General features: G+C 51.9%; 1 protein-coding gene across 4 annotated transcripts; it reads left to right on the top strand.

Moving 5' to 3' along the window:
* The first annotated feature begins 623 nt into the window (after positions 1-623).
* SYNDIG1L (synapse differentiation inducing 1 like) lies at positions 624-18,574 on the top strand. 4 transcript variants are annotated; one of them, XM_088167334.1, is made up of 4 exons: positions 624-940; positions 13,369-13,821; positions 15,062-15,199; positions 16,826-18,574. In XM_088167334.1, exons 2-4 carry the CDS (start codon positions 13,393-13,395, stop codon positions 16,982-16,984), a joined length of 726 nt encoding a protein of 241 aa, XP_088023460.1. In that variant the 5' UTR covers positions 624-940; positions 13,369-13,392; the 3' UTR covers positions 16,985-18,574. The 4 variants fall into 4 exon arrangements, with proteins under 4 accessions (XP_088023460.1, XP_088023459.1, XP_014745333.1 ...); XM_088167333.1 differs by lacking the exon at positions 624-940 and adding an exon at positions 1,162-2,037; XM_014889847.2 differs by lacking the exon at positions 624-940 and adding an exon at positions 7,711-10,661.
* Positions 18,575-22,343: the final 3,769 nt, after the last annotated feature.

Here is a 22,343-nt window from a genome sequence, read left to right as displayed (position 1 = left end):
CCTCATTGTTCCCACCCATGTGACAGCAAGTCCCACTGATTCCCCTGCTTCCTCACAGGGCTGCAGCTCACGCCACACTACCTTGAAGTGTGTGCAGCCAGAACTTTACTTCACACCTGATGGGACTTTGCTGCAGCTGGAGTCATCAGGGCTGAAGAAACCCCTACAAGTCATCCACTCTATCCCTGTGTCCCAAGTCACGTCCTGAGGCCGCTTCCAAAGTATTCTTCTAATCTGGATTGACAGACCTAGGATGGCAGAGATGCAAAACTTCCTTTACTGCACCCCTAGCCCTTTCCTGTCTGTCCCACTTCCTAGGGACATGGAGACAACTATTTCCTTCTTAGATTCCCCTCAAGCTATGCTGGCTGGGTCTGCCACAGGACCTGTTTTCCCTGGAGATCACTCTGTTGATAGCAGCAGCTTTTGTGCCCTGGCTGACATCCTCAAAGACAGCTTCCCTGCTGAGACCCCCAGCCTGGGGCTTGCATTCTGAGCTCAAATCCTCTCCAGACCTGCTGGGGGTTGCCAACAGTGAGACACAGAGATTACCCCCAGGGAGGGAAAGCTGGCCACCTGTCACTGCTTTTTTAGGGAATACATGCACTTCAGTCCTGTTGTTAGCCCACTTAATTCAGTCCTCTTAGCTTTGCAAAAGGGTGTCTCTGCTGCTATTAGAAAGATGTGCAGCTATCTGAGAGCTGGAGCAGAGGGGAGGCTGCCCTGCCCATCTCCTTCCCTAGCCAGTGCCCCAGCCCCTCTGGTAATGGGACCTTGAGACCCAGCTGTCCTGGTACATAGCCCATCAGCTGTCAATTCAGCTCCTGGAAGAAGCTGAGAAGTGTTAGAGACAAGCCCGGACCTCCAAGTCGCATTGTCCTGAGAAGACGCGGCGTAGTCCCAAGGGAGCCTCACTGTGGGCAGCAGAGGATGACAGCTGGTAGTATTGCTGGTGGACACGGGTGTCTGTGGGTCGCACCTGGGTGTGCCTGTCACAGGCTGCTCCTGGCAAAGCAGCCCTGAGGACGGGTGAAGGCAGGCGGCTCTCTGCCGCTCACGCGGGTCGCTGTGGCTAGACCAGGCTCCAGCCGTGTGTATCTGCCAACAGTCGTCTCGGTGCTGGGTGGTCCTGAGGTGGGGAAAACTATTAGGGGGACATTTACGGAGTTCAGGAATAGCAGGGCATCGGTGCAGGTCTCAGGGAGCTGCCGGAGAGTGAGGGAGCATCACGAGCTCCCTGCACGTTTGGGGGACTGGGGGTGAAAAGGGCTCAGGAAGAATGGGCTGTTGGGGCTGTGGTGTTGACTCTTGCCGTGCTGGTGCAAACCCGGGTTACCTCCGCTAATCGGAGTGATGCCCAGATGTGCGTGGGGCAAATCAGCCTGCCACCCTGGTCCTCACGGAGCAGGGCAGAAAAATACCTGACTGAGCCAGCAAAAGAGCTGGCTGTCCCTGGGGGGCAGCCCGCAGGCCGGGCTGCCTGTCCCCTCCGCACTGTCTCGGGCAGCGAGAAATCGCTTTTATCCTATTCCTTTAAACTCTGCTCGCTGGCACCGGGTCTTTCCCTTGCTGGGGGAGTGGGAAGGGCTGTGCCCTGGGAAATGCAGCGATCCGAAGAGAAAGGAGAGAGTTTGTGCCGTGTTATCGGAAGCAGCAGGAGAAGCAGTCACGTCGGGAGCAGCGGCGCGGCTCCCCTCAGCCAGCCCTCGAGCCGCTGATCGCGGCGGCGGGCGAGCGCGGCTCTGCGGGCGCGGAGGTGAAGCGCGGTCCGGCCGCAGCCCGAGCGCTGCGCCGCTCCCCGCCGGCACCGCGCTCCGCCGCTGCGCTGCTGCACTCCGGCACCGGCCGGGGCTCCGCCGCTCCCGCCGCTCCTCACAGCCACGGCCGGGCCCGCCGCAGGGCCGCCGGGCGCCCACCCGGCCACAGGCCGCGCCGGGGCCGCCGAGCCGCTGCCGGCCGCCGTCATGCCAGCCGCCGCCTCTCCACTCCTGCCGCCGGTGCTCCAACTTGGCGGGTGAGCCCTTCCTCGACACGCAGGTAAGGACCCGCGCACAGCTCTCGGGTGGGGGCACTCCCGCTGGCTCCCGGGCGGTCTGCGTTCCCGGGGGGTCCGGGAGCGCGTCCCCAGCGTCCCCAGGCTGCTCCGGTGGGATGGCAGCACGTCCCCAGGGAAAGGCAGCCTCGCGCCGAGCTCGGGTTGGCGCTAGGGGGGTCAGAAAATACGTTCGGGGATGTAAAGATGAAAGGCTACAACCCGGAGAAACCAGGACAAATTACCTCGTCAGAGGCTCTGGGGTGGCCAAAATGTAAGGATTTCAACCCAAAGTTTTGGAGGCCAGATATATCGGAGCAATTGCAATTGCACCTTGGACTCAGCCTGCCTTCGGGACTCCCTCCCCGAGTGGCATCTCAGCCGCCGGCTGAAGTTTGGGGGTGGTTTTCCTTCTGAGAAGCCTCAGCAGCCGGCGGGAGCCACGCCACTGCCGGCCATCCCCGGGATGCAGCTGGGCAGGGGAACAGCCCGACAGCCTCGGTAGATACAGTTATTGACTTGTACCAACGACACGGCTTCCCTGAGCAGCACCATCTCCCTATAGCCCTGAGGATGACCTCGCATTTTGTGTCTGGGGGAAAAAGCCACTCGTTCGGGAGTTTCAGTGGGAAGCACTTTCCTTCTCTACCCAGTGCCTTTTTATAATTCCTTCTCTGAAGCTGCTGCAGGTTTCACAAAAGCCATGCTGCTCTCCCAAACCCATTTTACTGGGCTGCTTCCTTCGCTTCTGAAAAAGATAAATTCCCCTTTCATTTAGCTTGGAATTGCCACTGGTAAAAACCTTTTTCCCAGGAAGAAGGTAGCACTATGTAAATACCAAGGAAAACCAGAGAAGTGGGGTCTGAGCCTGCCTGCCACGCGCAAAGAAAAAAATATCTCTGAGGGATAGTTGCTGGTTACTTTGTAGATTGTCAGGAGAAGAAATTACCCAAGCCAAAATGCAGTGACTGCATTTCTCTGGCAAAAGTTTTTTGTGTCATAAAAAACCTCTGGCAGAGCTAAAGCTTTGGGGAGCTGAATCCACTTCACTTTGTCTCCCTGAGCCACCATCAGAGGCAGGTAATAAACACCATTATTAAAGAATGAGTAATTTGCTGCAGCTCTAGCACGGTGAATTTGTACAGCAGATCCCTGCTTTTGCACGGTACCCAACTCCTTCCTGCCCTCAGCCCAGCCTGCAGACATCACCATCACTTGCAGAGAAGTGACCAAGTACTCAGAAAAAAATTGGCCATTAAAATCTCCCTCTAGCACCAACAAGCTCCCTGGAGCAAGGCCCAAAAGGGCTAATCCTGCCTGGCCCGGGAGCTTGTGGCAGAGCAGTCTGTGGGCCCCTGGCATGGGCACTTCAGGCTGTTTTGGTTTGTCTGCTCCCCTCACAGCCCTTCTGCTTGTGTTGGGATGTACTCATATCTTTCCAGGACCATCTTTGACTTCACTCGGCAGTCCAAAGCTCTGCTCTTTCTGCCCCCCTTTTTCTGCCTAGTTTCTAAAGTTCTGGACCTGAGCCTGTGACTGGCAGGTACCACTTGCAGGAGCTGCAACTCCATTGCTGCTTTCAGGGTGGTAATTTCAGGCAAAGTCTTCAGAAAGAATTTCTCGATTTGGAGATGGGCAAAGGATTGATTTTTCTGAGAGAAGGGCCAAGGCACAGCATTAGAAAAAAAAAATCCATTACAGGTTTCCTTCAGATTGCTGTTTCTGTCAAGTGAAAAAGGCAGCAAACCAAACACTTTGTTCAGCCTGGAAGGGAAGGCTGCAATGATCCCCAGTGTTTCTTGTGTGCATCACTTAAACCAGCTTCCTTTTGGAGTAAAACACTTCAGGTATATTTTGAAAACCAGAGTTGGTCACAGGATTTGTCCCCATGCTATATGTCTGGAAGCTCAACAGCTGGTGTGAAAAATTGGCCCAAGGCACATCAGAGATTAAATGCCATGTGTGACAGCCACACTGGTGCTGCTCCTGAGCTGGGCAGAAGTTTCTCTGCAAACCCTTCCTGCTCTCCACAACTTCCTTGGTGGCAGGGAAGGACAGGAGGGTGCTGCTGAGGCGTGTATCCACCCAGCAGGAACATGCTGGGAGGGAAACACCATGAGCAGAATGTTCTCACTCAGCCCACACGGGAGCAAGAGTGCAGCTCACCCAGTGCACAGCTGCCTCTTTCAACACCCTATGACTCTGGATGGGTGCAAGAAGCAAGCTGAGTCCTGTTCCAGGAGCCTGGTGTCATGGGCTGGGAGGAGAAACGGGCCAGGAAGAAATGGAAAGCATCCATACAGTAAGTGAAGGAGCAGTCCAGAGAGCCCCTCAGCAAGGCAACTTGACAAGGTCATGGAAAAGAAAACGTGATATTGTTTTGTAGCACCTGTTTCCATATTATATGGAAGAAAATTAAGCACTATCCTTTGCATCATCCTGGAGTCTAATACTGTGGGATGGACAAGAATTGTGGGGTAGCTGGGGGCAGTTGCTGCCTTCCCTCTCATTATATTCCTGATGATAGAATAAACCAGTGTGAACTGCCCCTCCTCAAACTCAGAGGGCACATCTCCACTTGAGTATTCTTTGGCAATATGGAATTTTGTAATCTGAAAAAGACTCTCAACATCTGGTTTGGATTGCACTTTTTGACCCAAGTAATAATTTTAACGCCTTGAAGTTTGTCTGGTTCTGCAGATGTTTGCCAGATGGGAAGATAGCGATCCACTTACTTATTTGCTGGACCAGGAAATCATCTTACTGCTGATAAAAACACACTGATTTTGGAAAGTTAGGGTTTGGAAAAGTAAGCTAGACAGGTGTCATCTCCACATCTTAAGTTAATTTTTAAAGAGAGAGCAGATCACTGGCAGATGAATTAAACATCTGAACTACAGAGGAGCCTTGTGAATCCCCAGGAGAATCAGGACACAGTAAGCAAGGTGGAAATAGCCCTGAGCTGAAGGCAAGGAGACATGGATAAAATAAACAGGGCAGTGGGGAAAGGAGGGTGCCGCATGCGCTAGCCTTCAGGGTGCTAATGAATCATTTGAGTACGGATATGTTCTAAACAGAGACAAATGAACAGTCCTTAACAGATGCTTTACATTGCCAGCTTCAATTGATAAGAGGGGGATTTTCAGGGAGATGTGAGGATGGAGTTAGGTGCTGTGGCTAAGCTGCTCGATCAGCAAGCACAGCTGTGAAGGGGAGGACATCTTTCTGTGCCCCAACAACTACTGCCACCTTGAGTGCTACGTCCCCGTCCCCATTTTGGTCTCGGATGGTACAAGTCTCTCACCTGGAAGAAAGCCAGGTCCCATCTGCCTGACCACTCTGTGCTGGATGCCAGGACATTGAAGGGAGATCATCCCTGGGACACAGACCTGCACATGGTCCCAAGCTGTGATGCAGGGCCAAAGGGGAGCACAGGTGGTCCTGGAGGGGAGCATGAGGCACAGGTCTGCTCCAGCACAGGATATTGATGATCTCAGAGTGGTCTCTGAGGAGGATGGGGTGCAGGGTCCCATGGTAACAGCAGCCACGAATTGCCTCTGGGACTTCATGGGCAGAAGAAGATCCTTGAAGTGGAGATGATAGGACTAGAGAAAAGGGTATGGGTAAGTGTCTGCTTGGAGAAGTGAATCCAGCCATTTAGGATAACCACTATGTTCAGTTCAATACTGGGTATAAATAGTGATGGAGAAAACCTGATGTGAAATCAAGGACTCTAGTCATTAACAGAGGAAAATCAGCCATGAGCAAAATTAAAATCTGCCAGTGAGAGCTTCTGTGCATCTTCCAGCAGCAGAGAGAATGTCTTGATAGTAAACACGTAAACACATCTTGAGGGACCTCTCTGAGCAGTCCAGTGGGATACTTGTCCCTTTGGGCATCCGGAGCAAGGAGCCTGATCTCAGGTGAGGAACTGGGCTGCCTCTGTGCTGGCAGCATTGGAGCCCAGCTGTCAGTGAGTTTGAGTTTGGCTCTCAGTGGCTCTGTATACATGGATGTTTCTATGTAGGTTTTCTACACTGAGGCAGGATGCCAGTGCCCCTCTCTCCAGAGAGCAGTCTTAGGTGCTCCTTAAGGTGTTCCTGAGCTGAGGAAGAGAAGGTTGAAGCCCAGACCCAGTCTGAACTCATGTTTCTCCAGGACAGTGATTTAGATGCTGTAGCAGGCAGGGGAATTATTCTCTCCTGACCCTGGACTGGTATTTTTTGGCTCAGATGAGAAGTAAGAGCCCAACAGCCTCCAAAGCTGTCTTCACTGGTTGATGCCTCAAAGGACTGGAGATGCTGACAGACCCAGCAGCTACCACACCTGGGAGTCATTGCCCTGACCTCCACTGCCTGCCAGCAACCCTGCTGGGTCCCCATACAGGAAAGGGAAGAAGCCTCTGGTGAGAGAAATCCATCAGCTTTGTTTGGCGTCATGTGTCCCTTTAAAGCCCCTCACAGGGGCTTATTGTTGAGGGTGTTGTAGGGTTGCTCATTGTTTGGGTGCAAACCCATCAGGAGTGCTGTGAGGCTGAGAGAATTGTCCCAGTGTGGCTGTTGGAACCTTCAGAACTTGCCCATCAGTGATCCTGTCCTGGTCCACTTCCCTGGCCCAGTGCTGCCAGCCAGGTCACCCACTCTGCTCTGCCTCAGCTGTGCACCCCATGGCCACTCTGCTGCCTTCCAGCTCCGGGCCAGCCGCAGGAGCAGCCCCCCTACACTGCCCACTCTCGTCTCTGATCCCATGTACACAGGACAGCCTGCAGAAACTTCTGATAGCCACTTTATTTACTTGTTTGCGTCTCCTGCTTAAAAAAAGGGATGCCGAGAGTCCAAACTTGCTAATTATACACCTAGCCACCCACACCACCATGTGTTTTATTTCCATCGCCATCCATGCTTCCTTCTTCCCGCATCGCCAGCTCCATGAGCCCTTCCCGAATCTCTCGCGCTTGAGGGGCACTGCCAGGTGCATCCCGGCAAGCTCGGTGAGCTCAGACCCTGAGCCAAGGCCGTTCTCACACTTGAGAAGCCAATGCCAACCATGGGGTATTGGGGCGCCGCAGCCGTCCCCAGCGATTTGGACACGCAGGCACCAGGCCCAGGATTTTCCCGCGGGCGCCGTCCGGTCCCTCGACGCTGAGGGTCGGGAGCGGCCAGGCCCCGCGACCGGGGCGGTGCGGGATTGTGCGGAGCTGTTCGGACGGTGCCGGGCTGTGCGGGGCAGTGCAGACGGTGCGGGACAGTGCGGGCTGTGCAGGGCTGTTCTGGCAGTGCGGGGCTGGGCGGGGCTGTGCGGGACTGTTGGGGCGGTGCGGGACTGTTGGGGCGGTGCGGGCTGTTCGGGCTGTGCGGGCTGTTCGGGCTGTGCGGGCTGTGCGGGCTGTGCCGGGTTGTGCGGGCTGTGCAGGCGCTGCGCTCTGTGCGGGTGGCGGGGCGGGCGCTGAGCGGCGCTCCGGGGACACCTGGTGGCCGTCTGGCGAGCACCGGACGCGGCCGAGGAGGGGGACACGAGGGGCAGCCACGAACACGCTGCCGGCGCCGCACAGCCTGCGTGCAGGCACTGCCGGTGTGAAGCCGGGTGTTATGGGGATGCCTGCTTGGAGGCGATGGAGTCTCCACTGCTCCCCTGTTGATGCGATGCGCACGGGCAGTGTGTCCAGACTGCTGACACCAGAGCTGGGGACAGGGAGGGGCGGGACCCCCAGCTCCGTAGAGCCCCTGGAATGGCTTCTCCAAAACCAGCCCGGCTCTTCCCTGCCAGCCCCAGGGATGGATTTGCTGCTCCCTACCATTAGGAGCAACACCTTAGTTCTGAGCACAGCTGGGTCAGAACACTGCCGCAGAGAAACATTTTTATCAGAGACAATAAAGACCTGATTTTCACCTGGAAATTGCCCAATTTGACTTGTGATCCTTGAAAAGCAGCCCATCGCATCCCAATTCTCAGAGCAATTTAGTCTCTGTTGGAGCCAGCAGCTCGTTGGTACTGTCTTTCCACCTGTCAGGAGATCAGAACAAGCATTTTATTCACTCCTTTCCAGCTCTATCAGACCAGCTGCATCAAAGGTGTGAATCAGATTCTCTACATCACAAATGTCTCAGCTGTCCTCCCTCTAATCCAAGTCCACAGGCTGTGTCACCTTCTTCCTTCCCTCCTGGTCCTTACCAATTCTTTCCCCTCCATCAGCTTCATAGACCTTTTCTTCTCCATGTCGGTGGCCAGGATCCAGCTCTCTGTCTGGCTCAGATTCACTTTGCTTTCTCTGCTCCATGCTTCTTGCCCACCATTTCCCTTCCCACTGCTGTCCCGACTGTGCTCTTTTGTTTCTCTGGGTACCATCTCTGCCAGTCCCATTAGGGCAGTCAAGTCTCACCATCCTTCCCTCCTGCCCCACACTGAGACTTGCCTCCCCCACATCACTCCTCTGACTTTTCTAGCCCCCAAGCCACCTTACCTGATGCTCGTGCCACAGCCACCTTTCCCAGGACTGGTGAAGGCTTTGTTACACTCCAGGGATGAACAGCCCCTCAATCTGCATGCTGGTGCTGTGCCCATGACAGAAGCAGTGGTGTCAGACTAACACACATGGGAGTATTTCAGTGTTGGCTGAAGCAAAATTGCTTTCTGTAATCATGTCTGTGGGGCTGGTGAAAGCACTTCCTTCTCCCTTTGTGCTGTGGTTCACCCTGTGGGGCTCAGGGCTGAGACATGCCAGGTATCTATGCTGCTGCACAGGCTCCTATGGCTGAGAGAAGGTTTGGTCCACTCCTGCCAGACACATTGTCCATGGACTTTCACAGCCCTTCCTTCAGCCCCCTCTCCAAAATGACAACTGCCTAGGCAATGCTGTACCTCTGCTTCTCAGCAGCCTTTGTGAGATGGTTTTCTCTTGGGCAGAATCTCGAGCTTGCATGCCCAGAGGCAAAGGTACTGTGTCCTGACTGGACATGGGCCTCTGCTTAGAAGATCCAAAGCACCTCCTGAGAGCTTCTAGGAAGGTGTGGGCTCAGGGACAAGTGCTCAACAAATCTCTTATGCTTTTCTCTTCCATCAGGAATGGGCCCACATCTGTCCTGGGGCTATGGCAGCTGTACCTGGCCATGGTGCTGCTTAACATCAGCTAGATCAGGAACAGGCATTCACACTTTCCCCTGCCCTCAGACCAGACAGGGAATGGCAGTGCAGTAGGGCACCAGTACCTGAGGGCACCAACCTCCGCTGGTGCTGTCCTGAAAGGGAAAGCCTTCAGCCAGTGTGGGTTAACCTTCTCACTCTGAAGTCTGGGGACATGCACCACAGCCACAACCTGCTAATGAGCCCGGGAAGCAAGGCAGAGTGTTTGCTTGACAGGGCAATTAAATGATGACTGATTCCTGGAACAGCTACTTAATTCATCATTAACTGGCTTATCATAGCCGGCATCTGTGCCAAGGGTCCCTCTGAGAACTGCCTCAGGGGATGTGGTGTGGAGGTGAGATCTGTGAAATACAAAGCTAGATTTGCTATTTCTCTATTTTCATGCCTTATTTTGGCTCATTCTACCCAGTACTTGCCTTAAGAAGCTGAGAATACACAACACAGCTGTGCATTTCCCACTCTGCTGAGGAGTGCTGCAACAGGGCTGGGGAGTGTGGGGGCTCTGCTCAGCCAGCTGGTTACAGGAGCAGCCGTGCACAGGGGGAGGCAGTTCTGTAGGGAGCCAGCAGCTGTCAGGCAGCAGTAGAGCTGCAGCAATGGTTCAGCTCAACTAGGGCACCGCAGTCTGCCTCCTCCCAGGTGTGCCCAAGTTGTGCATGTATGGTTGTATGTGTGCATCCTCCCCATGCATCTAGCAGTATCTCACCACCATTACCAGCTGCCAGACCCCACGGGTCTGATGGATATGCATGCTATCCAGTCTTGCTGGTTATCATGACAGAGAATTTGACAATTTTGTTTTTACTGCTTTCTTGCTTTCATCTTCTTAGTTCATTGCTCTTTCCCCAAGCTTGGTTGTTCACAGGCTTTCTTTATCACCAGGCTTATTTTATGACTAGTCTTCCTTTTATAAGTCCCTGTGTGGCTAAATTCCCTGTAGGATTCAGAAAACCCAAATGGGGTTTGGGGACAACTGCAGGGCTGGTCTGATTCTCTCCTTCCCTGCATATGTGCCCACAGGGCTGGTCCTCACCCTCTCTACCGTTCCCTCTCTAATGTCATCTCTAGAAGCTTGATGGCCCTTGTCTCCACCTGCAAGCTCAGACCATGTGGTGCATGGTCTCTATGTGATGTGCTCATCTTGCTGACTGAGGAGTGGGAAGCATCTCTAATCCTTCTGGTACTGGGACTGTTTCACATCTTCACCTTGTTGGAGAGGAAGGTTTCAGCCTGGCTGCTTTCCAGCAGGGCTGAGCACACTGCTGTAAGCATGTTGTGACACACGTCCTCATTGTCCCCTCCCCACAGCAGACGAATGCCAGGACTGGGTACGAAGGCTGCAGTTGGTGGCTCCTTTGCTTATTTATCAGAAGCATTGTGAGATATTCTTCTGCACTTTTCCCCTTGTCCCTGCAGTCTCCCAGGGAGAGCATCAGCCCCAACTCCCAAGACTGGAAGGCAGCAAGAAAAAAACACTTCACTACAGGTAAATCTTTTATAATTCCAGAGGGTACAGGACTAGCACAGGCTAAATCCTTCTAGCTGTAGCCCTGCCCAGTCCATGCTTTGTACAGCAGCTCCAAGATCCTGGCTCTGCTCTAAGGACAGCTCCAGGACTGTTTAAGGGACCAGAGAGGTTTGAGCTCACCTCAGTTCCCTGGGATGAAGCCTCAGCCCTACCCAGCCCACATTCACAGACCTCCCCATACTTCAGGAGCTTTTTCCTGTGATTTCTTTTGCTACCCACACTGTTACTCTTCCAAGTATGTTCACCCTAGGATGTTTGTTGCCTGCAAGCCCTCACTGTCTCTTCCCCACGGACCAGGTCAGTGAGACATTTTCCACCAGGCCTTCTAGCATCCTCTGGGACTCAGCAGAGTCCTTGCCGAGCAGCAGTCCAGCTGCATAGATGCACTCATCCCACGCTGGTTCCCTGGCACCTCCCAAACTGCCTTTTAGGTTTCCAATTCCTCCCAGCTCCTTTCCCTTCTTTTCCTCTCCCACGCTCTGTTTCCCAGTGCTTGCTGCTGTGAACGTGTGGCTTTTCTGTGCAGCTTTGCTCCTTCTCCAACTTGTTGCTGAGGACTCCAGGTGAGAAGCACAGCAACTTCCACACAAGGCAGCACTTACTGCCCAGTGACCAGCAGCCTGCCCATTGGTGTTTCTCAACACATTTGGAACTGACTCCCTTCAGCAGTTCTCGGCAAGATCCCATTCCTTCCTACCCAAGCTTGCTGCCAGAATAATTTCTTGAGATAAGGCGTGGATGCTGTACTAAACTCGTCAATTTTCTCTCACTAGCTCTGGGCTCCTGCTTTGGCTGCTCCCAAATGACACCTGGTGACTGGTGTCTCCTTACTGTTTTGTTAAAAATTTAGTTATTTTATTAGAAATCTAATTTGCATGTTAAGGTAAGCAAAGAAGAGGACCGTGGTTTCCTTGCATGAAAACTGAGATGTAGCTTTGAGCTTCTCTCAAAGCTTGTGTCTGTGCAGAAAATAAAACCATCTTTGCTACAAATATGCATCTCCCTTAAATATTTTGAAAATACTTAATGGCCATCTGCTGCATGAGCCATTACCAGCTTTGTAAGTAAGGTGGGAGACTGTGGAAGGCAGGGAATGGTTTTGGGAAGGGAGAAGTGAAGGGCATTCACCAAAATGCACAGTGTTTTAGCAGTATGAGAGGGCTTTTGAACAGTTCAGTTTTCCTGAGAAGATTTCCAAAATGTGATGACCACTGCCTGAACAAAGCCAGTGGACAAGTCCATTTAAATCCCTGCATGGCTCCCAAACCTGCATGATGTGGTAGAGTTTGGCCAAGGAAACAGGACCACTTGGGCTTTTCACTCTCTAAAGTCTTCAATTTCTCTATTTATATTTCCTTCTTGAGATTTAAAGCCAAGGCGATGTGCTGTCTATCAGAAAACCAAGTGTACCTCAGGGATTCTTGGAGCAGGAGGAAGTGTGACCCTGTTACACAGCATCCTGCAGAGCAGTCAGTGACCAAGGTCTCTAAGGAGGACAGGAACATTTGAGGTTTCAAGGCAATAAGGTGGCATGGTCAGGGAGCTGGGAAATGCTAAAGAGACTGTAAAACTTGAGGCTCAAGTAGTGAAGAGGGCAAAGTAATTGTTTCTCTCTCCTGAGAATGCTGATATTTCACTGTACTTTTTTTTTGTTCCAAGGTGGGTTGTGAAGCCAAGATAGTAAATGCTCCTCTGAAGGAAAAGGGTGGAAATATTTCATCTGAGAAATTTTCATGGGGGAAAAAAATGAGAGTACTACAAGGTTTCAGCACTCTGAAATGGAGGAAGGAAGCGGGAAGTGAATTTCCCTGAGGAAGAAACCCATGTTGACGTTTGTAGCTGAGGATCTCCTTTGGACTCAGCATTTTCTGAAGCTGGTGGCCCAGAGCCAAAACTGTCTGGCTGCTGCTGTACCCCGGGGTGGAGCTGGTTTAAACAGCACTTTGGTGTGATGGATCATTTACTTAAAATTTCATCATTTCAAAGTGGACCAAACCCCATATAGTCTCCCCTTCAATCTCCACATCTTTCTGCTTCTCCTTACCAAGCATCCAACACTCCCACCCCAGCCTAAACCATGTCCACCACCTCCATGTCCTCACAGCAGCCCTCTGGCTTCCCTTGGTGGCTCACTGCACCTGCCCCAGCACCAGCTCAGCCTTGGATGAATCCTAGAGAATTTCCCCTGCACCTGAAAGCCAGTTAGGTGTATGTGTAATGTCCAGAGGGATATAATTCGCTATGCAATCCTCCACTTTGGGAAGTCAGGGAGGCTCCTCGAGTGACTGTCAGTCTCTTATCTACTGTGCTGTCAGTCTTTGTCACAGCACACATTATGAACCAGCAGAAAAGATGTGGTAGGTCCTTTCCTGTGAGGCTGCACATGGCCAACTTAAGATGCATTATAGATACAGCAAATCCTCATGTTAATCCAGCCTGAATCAGATAACCTTACTGCAGGGCTGCATCCTTATCTTGCTACCACCTGGGGAATAGCATTCAAGCTGTGCAGAGGTGGGGAGGGGTCTTGCTCTTTCCAGTATTGCCAAATTTTTCTATTCCCACTAGCCTCTAGACATTGGCTGTGCATGGGTGAGAGGCTTTTCTGCTCCCTTGCCTTGCTGAAATAACAGCCTGCTCCCTCCCACCCGCTCTGCTCCTGCAGGATCTCCCCACCACTGCTGGCAGCATGGAAAGCGTGCGTGAGCTCCAAAACCCTCTCTTAGCCAAATCCAATGGCCACCTTCGCAGCAGCTATTCTTACCACCAGCATCACAGCCAGGACTACCCCAGTCATCGCTGCCAAGGGAAACTGTACTCCTACATATTCCAAAACACCGGTGGTGCCAGGACTCACCAGCTGCTGGATGCCAGTTCCCTGCAGCTGGCTGTTGAAGCTTTGTACGGCCCCAGTTTCATCCTTGTGAAGGATGAGACTGCTCTCAAGGCCAAGGACAGCAAGATGGAAAGCTGCGAGACCACTTTTACAGAAAGCAAAGAGTCTCCTTCAGAAGCTCCTGAAGGGCATGAGGCACAAGGGTCCTGCCTGGTGGAGAGTGACATCCGCATCCAAACTGTTTCCTATGAGGTGGAGGAAGAGGAGATCCAGGAGTATGAGGTGAGCTTGGACAGGTGGGATAGCACTAAACTCCTGTGGTCATTCCTTCTGGACATTGGCTCAAATTCTTGACAATTTATTCTCCCTTCTTTAACCAAAACTCCCCCCAAAATTCTACTGTCTCCTGCCTCACCAGCCTCCCTGTGCACCCAGTATTTCTTCTTCCTCTTTATAATTTCTGCTCCTTTTTCCTCACTGCTGACCTCAGAAGGAGGTCAGCTTCCCTAAGAGCAGCCTGGCTGCCTGCTGCTGGGAGCAAAAGGGAGATGGGTCTCTGCAGGACCCTTGGAAAATGGGAATGCTTTGACAAGAGCAGCCTGCCACTGCTGTGACACTCAAGCTAACGAGAAACAGCAATTCTTGCATAACAGCAAAAGTCACATGTGTGATGGCAGAAGCTGAGAGAAAGCTTTATATATATATATATAAAGACAGGATGGATCCTGCACAGGAAGAATGAGAGCTGACAAAGCAGCCTCATTGCTGTGCTGCACCCCACTATGCCTGAGCAGTGGTGCCAAGGCTGGGAAACATCATCCAGGATCTTGAGAGGTGGGAGAGAGTCCCAGAGCTCACTGGAGCTGATCCCTGATGACCCAGCACAGCTCTGCTTCTTTTGGTGTTGGTGACGTAGCCCGTTCAGATAACAGCAGGGATGTCCCCACCTCTGTGTCCCTTCCCTACCAAGACACATCCCTTGCAACGTGGTCTGAGGCTGACCCAGTGGTGCCCAAAGGCAAGAGGGCTCACCCCAGCCACTGAGCAGTGACTCACTAAGGGGACGGGCCTGCTGGCCCTGCAATGTAGGCTCCACTTCAAATGCTTTCCCTCACTTCCTAAATTAGTTTAGCAGGATATTGATCTCCTAGTCTCTAATGGGGAAAGTTACTTTGTTTAAGTTTGTTTAAGCTGACAAACAGTCAGATCTGCCAAAGCTGAAGATATTTCAGTGTAAGACTCTCTCTAATGCAGGGAAATCCCAGACCCCCAGCATTAGCTCTGGCAGGGAGCCGAGAATCCATTTCACTCTTGAATTTGCTGAGCTATGTTATTCCTCATCAAACCATGCTGAAGAGTCTAAAATATTTTTGAAATTTACTCTTTGAATTTGCCAGTGGGAATTGTATGAGAATATGTGACGGGATCAGGAGAGAGTGGGAACTGGGAGGCGAGGCGAGAGATGCAGCCTGCAGAGCCGCAAGGGGAGGTGGGCATGTGCTGAATCCGTCTGGTTTTGCAGAGCGACTCCTCCAGCGACAGTGAAAGCGAGGATCATTTCCTGATGCTCCCCCCCCGGGACCACTTGGGCTTGGCTCTTTTCTCCATGCTGTGTTGCTTCTGGCCCTTGGGGATTGCTGCCTTCTACTTCTCCCAAGGGGTAAGGAATCCCTTTGCTTTCCTGCATGTGCCAAGTGCTAAAGCAACGCCCCTGAAAGCCACAGCGACTCATGGGGGTGACTAATACCTTTCTGAATTTAAGGCTCATCTCTGTGCCATGGCCATAACTCTGAGGGTTGAGACAAAGGGTGCTCCTGCATATCTCCGCAATTGTTGTGGGGTTGGAACCCCTCCAGTTCTGGTGTGGGTTACTGGAGGTCAGGCTTTTCCTTTGGGTTTGCTGGCTGTTATTTAGGTAACTGGGGCTCGTCTTGTGAGAAGCTCACCCAGCTTCTCACCCTCCAGCCAGATTCAGGAAAATGGCATTTCCCCACCTGTCCTCCCATTCTCCAGTAATGTGAAGGTTCTACACCATGGCCCAGACTGAGGAAGCTCATGCCACAGGAGCCAGGCTGCTCTGGAGGCTGGACACAAAGGGGAGCTTGGTGCCCATATCACCCTATAGCTGCTCTCTTGCACTTGTTTCTGATGCACATTGGCTAACCTGTGGGAACCAATTCCAAGCTGGCAGAGGCTGGAGAGGCAATGGCCCTCAGGCTGCAGCAGCAGCTCAGAGGAGCTGCTGTGTCCTCGAGGGCTCACCCAGAGCCTGGGCTCACGTTGCTGTTGACCCAGAATAATTCATGCAGAGCCAGGAGATTTACTCCACATTTTCATAGATGTTGCTGCACCAAGAATAGATGGGTGGAGGCATTAAGAAATTAAATCAAGAGGATAGGAACAGAAATGGAAATATATATTACATGAGTACCTGGCACAAGGCTGGTGAGAGGCAGGGGAAGCATTAATTGATTAGGACCCCAAAGAGCAGTTGATTTCACATTTTTTCACATAGTGCAAGATAGCACAGTGCACTCTCCACATGATGATGTAGGTGGGGCAATTTATATCTAGCTCCATTTTCTATAACTACCCCCTTTGTTCACTCACTGAGGCAAGAACCATATCTTTGTTAGGTGTCTTTGCACATTGATTGCATTGATGCACACCTGGCAGCTTGAACTTGAAGTAGTAGAGAATAACAAGAGCAGCTTGAAATATGCCCTGAGCACTCAGAGAAGCTGGGAGTTGCTGCCCTTTTCCAGAGAGATGAGGATCTGTTTCCACTGCTGGTTCCATAAGCCCTTCAACAGCAAATAAGCTTCAGCTGAAAACCCCATGCACGAAAAATCAGGTGCCAGCATAGCTGGACCAACAGACCATGCCATCAAGAGTCAGCTCCCTGAGCCTAGGCAGTTCTCCTTACATCTCTGTATAGGGTGCACTGGCATCTGGTCAGTACCACACAGCCATCACCCCATGCACTGAGGTCTTACAAGGGTCCAGCCACCCGCTCACAGCTCTGGCTGTGTGACCAGATGGGTGCTTTCAGACAAGTAGCTGAAGCCTGTGCTTCCCTTGGAGGCAAAATCCACAGGGAAATGTTTTCAGGTGGCACTGGTGTTCTGAGCCGTCCCAGACTGACAGACACCTTGCTGTCTGTTCCCAGCCTCTGTGGGGTACAGTGGCCAGACAAGAAGCACTGACTCAGTAATGGAACAACTGCATGCTGGTTAAAGGGCAGGTTGGTACAGCTGTGAGCAACAAGCATTTCTTCTCCTTCCAGACCAGCAAGGCTGTCTCCAAAGGAGATTTTCATCTGGCCAGTTCAGCTTCCCGCCGAGCTCTCTTCCTTGCTGCGCTCTCCATAACCATTGGCACAGGAGTGTACATCGGGGTGGTGGTAGCACTGATCGCTTATCTCTCGAAAGGGGGCCACGTGTAGCTGCCACCTGCATGTCACTGCCATCCCTGGCCGCTGACCCTTCTGGAATTGAGCTTTCCTGCGGAGCACAGAGCACCAGTGCCTGCAAGGGCTGCTTGCACAGCAGGGCCCCAGCATGGATGTCCTGTGCAGGTTTCTTCCTCTTTCAGACAAACAGTAGACCCCTGTTCTCCCTGAGGCTGCAGCGTGTGACCATCTAACAGCAGGGAATTGAGCACCAGCCTGGCTGCTGGGACAAGGAGGAGCACGTTTGCCTGGTGGAAGAAGTGCAGGAGAGAAACCACACGCTGGTGCTGGGCTGGTGTGACCACCCTGATCGGGACTACAGCTTCCCTTCTCAGCCCTGCAGCTGGGAGATCCATCACTTGCCCAGGCTTGGCTCATGAAGGGTACACACAGGGAAAAAAGGGGATATGGTGCCAGTGAAAGGAATGACTGTTTATTCTTCTGGGAGGCCAGAGTCCTGGTGGGGTCTCCAAATTCCTGGATAGGGACAACATTCTCACTTCAGTGCTGTGGGGTGGCCTGACCCCTTAGCTGCAGTGAAGTAGGAGGACAGAGCATGGACAAGACCAAGAGGCATGCTCTCTGCATCCCTCTGCAGACAGATCCACAGGAGGACATCCCAGCTGCTGGTCTATCCCAAATCAGAAACAAGGAGGAAGGCAGGCTGGTGGTTGCACACCATTTCTCCCATTGTTGGCGCAAGCTGATAAAGACAGCAAGGTTTTCTCTGTGTTAATAGTGACTGTCATGGTGATCCCAAGTCTGAGCCCTTATAAGGTTGCCATCCCAGAGTGCTGGGGACTCAAAAAGATTTTTAATGGAAATCTCTACCTAAGAAGTGTCCTGGAAGGGGTGCTAGCCTGAAGGATTCCACTCCTTGTACTAGGTCAGGGCCCTGCACACAAAGAGGGATGGAAAGAAAAGGCTGATGAAATCTGCAGAATCTGGGACGGGAGTGGTGTTTGTGAGGGGACAAGATCCAGAGAAGGAAGAGATATGGAAGGAACCTGAGACACAGGGTGACCTCAACACACTCCTTCTCATGCCTTGGAGAGAAGCATCTCCATCCATCCAAAAGTCTCTAGTAACAAGGAAACACCAAGCATCCCCCCCCCCCCCCCCCATCTTAGTTTTGCTTATTTGTATATTGTCAGCAACACATTAAGTGCTTCAGAGGTGGATATGAAGGCAATGGTTGCCCCAAAGGGCTGGTGTTAAGAAGCCGTGCCTCACTCCCCACTCTCCAGCATCTGCCTTTGACCATACCTCCTTTCTCTGGCTCCCCTGTTGCCTCTTTTCCCCATGTGCAGGAGACTGCTGGCAGACTCTGGGCATCCCTCACCCTCTTCCCAGAGTTTCTGGGCAGGCTGCAGCCAGCTTTGCAAGAGATGCAGCATGTTCCTCCAGCTGGGTGCCATTCAAATGTACATTTCATCCTAAAGAAGCATGTTAATGTCTGCGATTGCCATTGTACTTGAGCCATAAAAGAGAGAAGTGCATCAGAGACCTGTACAGAAGCTGGTTTGAAAGTTCTCATCATGTTTCTTAACATGGAAGAACTAATAAAAAAAGCAGCAGAAAAGACTCTGTTTATAATAATATGGAACTGGCTACCAAAGAGGTGAGCTTCACAAGAGTGCTGCACTCACTCAAATATGGAGGTGTTTATGCTGTTCCTGAAGGAAGTTATAATCTAGCTGGTGTCTGGGTATCTTGTAGAGAGATGTATTTCAGTGTAGATCACAGTGGGAAAATACCATCAAGAGCAGGATGGTGGTGCAGGCTTTTTTCCCCCTGTGTAGTTGGACAAGAATTAGGGAGAGAGACTGGAGCATCTGTGTGTAGTAGAAGCATAAAATCTGCTTGAAGAGGGGCAGAAGAATACAAATATCAGGAGGAAATAAGCAGATTCTGCTTTTGAGGGTGGACAGAGAAGCAGAATTTGCAGGGAAAGACTGGCATGTCCAAAAGAGATGAGGTGGCCTTAGAGAAGAATAATAAGGGGCAGACTCACCCTGCACCCATGTTATGGTTTTCTTTCCCCTCTCCTGCATGTGCTCAGCCTTCCTGGATGTCCATCCCTCCAAATAACCAAGCAAGAGCATTATTTCAAGAGAGGGGAACGTCTCTGGGTGCATCTGCAGCAGGAATAACCAGCCCCACCACCCCCCAGCTCAGTGCTGTCCCAGCTAAAGCCCTTCTCATCTCTCCCCTTCAAGTACCCCAGAATCAGCAGGGGTGGGGGCTATCAGCTGATTCTACTCCAGGCAAAATTATTCAGGCTGCCAGACCAGAATCTACAATAAGTACAGCATTTGCTTCTGAATTTGTAATTCTTCCAGCTGGTTCCCTCCAGGGGCTTCCAAGGGTGGGGGGTCCAGCAGTCTTCAGCCCACTTCCCATGAGCATTCCGTCCCTCTGAACCCCAAACTGCTTCTTTGTCTTTTTTTAATTGGAGATGCATGGGGAAGGAGCAGGCTAAAGGGCCAACAGAATTAGAGTCTTTTCTGCTAATAGCCTGAATCTCTGATGAACTCGTCAAAGCAGGGGAGAAGGGGCTGTGCCAGAGCATCCCTAAGGGGGGCATTATGCAAATGGAGAAATTAGTTGGAAACAGCCTGAAGGGAAACATGTGGAAATTGAAATCCGAGGAAGAGCATAATCACTGCTGAATAACTTATTGTAGACTCACAGCATCTGCTGTAGCTGCCTAAGCAGAAGGGAAGGAAAGACACAGTCAGGGAAGGTTCAAACTCCAGAAATTTGACGGAGCTTAAAAAATAAAAAGTTAAACTAAACTCTACCAGTGGGTGTGGAAGAAGTGACTTCTCACCCCCTTCCTCCCAGAGAAGGGGTCCTTCTCCCAACCAGGACCCTCAGCTCAGCAGCAGAGCTCTATAATGGTCCAGATCCTACAGGGGATACTCAGAAATCTGGGGGGGAAGGAGGAATAGCCTCAAGTTTTGTCCTGGCAACATGTCCAGCCCAGAAATGAGAAACAAAAGAGGGAGTCTGACAGGTGACTGCCATGGGAAGTGATGTGAAGGGCAGAAAATGCAAAGATGATCTTTGTCTGTGTAGAGGGGTGGTGACGAAGTGAGATCTCTGGTGGCTGATGAGAGAGGCTTTGGGGTTCTCTGAGATGGGAGTGGAGGAGGGTTGGTAAAACAGAAATGTCCTATAACCATAACCTGCTGTCTTTCTCTGCATCCCAGAGCTTTCCAAAAAATAATTGCAAGTGGTACTGAAGAGTTCCATGACATAGCAGAACAAGTCTCTCTTCTCCATTCATGATTAGGACATCTGTTTGTTTACAAGTTCCCCACCAGATGGCTGCAGGTGCCTGTCCCTACAAACACAGGTACTGTCTGGCACACTCAGAACAGGCACCTCAGCACAGCTATTTCAACCCCCTGGCCTCAGCAGCCCTGTACATTCACCCTCCCCCCCACTGCTCCCAAAATGCCCATGCCCTGCCTCAGTTGCCCCACTAGTACCACCAGCCTTCATCCTAAGCCAGTGACACCGAGAGACAGACACACAGACACATAGTCACCTGAAAGCCCATCCCCTGCCCTCTTCCCCAAATCTGTGCACTAACACCTCTCTCTCATTTCACACACTCTGTGGCCTTTGGGTTGCCAGAAGTGCCATGACCAGGTGTCCCAGATGCCCTCCTTGCTGGAGAACAAGAACATGGGGACCAAGCCATGCCCACTCCCTGGACTGGTTGAACATCCCCTCCATCCCTTCCCTGTCTTGGAGAAGCTCCTTGCTCAGCCAGGAGCTCAGAGCAGCACTGTCTGAGGTGTATTGGGATTTGGTTTCTTTTCACAGCAGTGGAAAACACATCTTCCAGCTTGAGCTCCTTTTGTAACCTCCACAAGCATCAAGGTGAGCACTTCCTGTGGGTCTTTCTCTTCAGAAGCAGCTAAGGACAGGGCAGATGGAGCCTGTGCCAAGGGCAGGGGTGGCCTTTGAATCCTACCTCCTTCTGGGATGCAGCCAGGAAGAAAGCTGCTGAGGAAAAAAAGCACCAGCACCTCAGCACAGATTGAGTGATCAATACACCTGAGCTGTCATCTGCTCTGCTGCCACTGCTCGCCTCTCGCAAGTGCTCTGCTGTGCCAAAACAGTCTCACTGGCTACAAATAGGAGCTGGGAAGTGGTAATGGGGGATGCTGGGATGGGGCCATGCTGGATTTCACTCCTCTTCCCACAGGGATGAGATGAGAAGATGGCAAAGGGAAATGAAACTGGTGTGGTTTGTGGGGGACTCAGAACCTCTGTGGGACACTGTCCCCAGGCAATGGGATCCACCAGGACACACACCCCCAGCCAGCCTGCTCCTCCTTAGGGTCAGCCCCAAGGCAGGTGATGTGGAAACACCAGAGCAGGTTATGGGGTGTCCTTCCTGCTGCACTCCCAGAACCCTCACTGCCTGAGAGGACAAAGCCACTTGCAGAGGCAAAGCCACCATCTGCTCTTCTCACCAGCACCCATCAGTGGGATGGGATTGCAACCATGCTAGTGGAGCAGAAATGCCTTTATTTCACGCCCATCTCTCATCTGGAGGATGGTGAGAAAGAGACATGGGGAAATAAAAGCAGAGTGAGTCCTTTGGCTCACTTATTAGCATGAGTAATAATAATAATAGCATAATTCCCTTCACAGTAATCCAGTAAGGAAATAGCTAATTATCTGAGGGCAAATGTTTATTTCTGCCAAAAAAAAAAAGCCCTTTAAAAATCATGTAGCAGTGCATCTCTTCACCTAGTTTATCTTTTCCTCTTTGCTCCCCAAAAACAGCCTGCAGTGGAGAGAGCATGGCGAGGCACAGCCTGTAGCAATGCCATCTCGCCTGGGGCTGGTGGGAGCAGATTTTTGCAGAGAGAAGCCAATTAAGAGCTATCACTCAGGCAGGCATCAGCTTCTGGGAAATCAGGAGCTTCATTACCTCTCCTCTCACCACACATGCAGGCACCAGATCACTCTCCCACAGACTCTGGTAGCCACACGTGCCAGAACACACTGCTGGGGTGAAGCTGTCCCATGGGACAAGAGGACAAGTGTTGTCAGGAGGGGACAGAGCACTAGATGGGGACACTTTGCTGAGGAAAACGCATGTGCTGTCTCCATGGTCACTGGTGAGTGACAGGGTTTGCTGTGGTGGCTTTGGAGGGCTTGGTTAGTGAGCTGCCACAGGAGGGTGTTGGCACCACCCTCCACTGCTCATCTATCCCTTGTGGTGTTGAGGGACTGTACCCAATACAGCCTCCTGTCCACTGCTCCACTCCGTGTCCTGGTGGTGTCCAGGCACAGGGACATTTGGGGACCACATGTGCAGGTGTGC

Source organism: Sturnus vulgaris, chromosome 6 (genome assembly GCF_052056855.1).
Source record: "Sturnus vulgaris isolate bStuVul1 chromosome 6, bStuVul1.hap1, whole genome shotgun sequence".
NCBI lineage: Eukaryota > Metazoa > Chordata > Aves > Passeriformes > Sturnidae > Sturnus > Sturnus vulgaris.
Note: the sequence above shows the minus strand (reverse complement) of the source record. Positions and strands in the feature narration are given on the sequence as shown.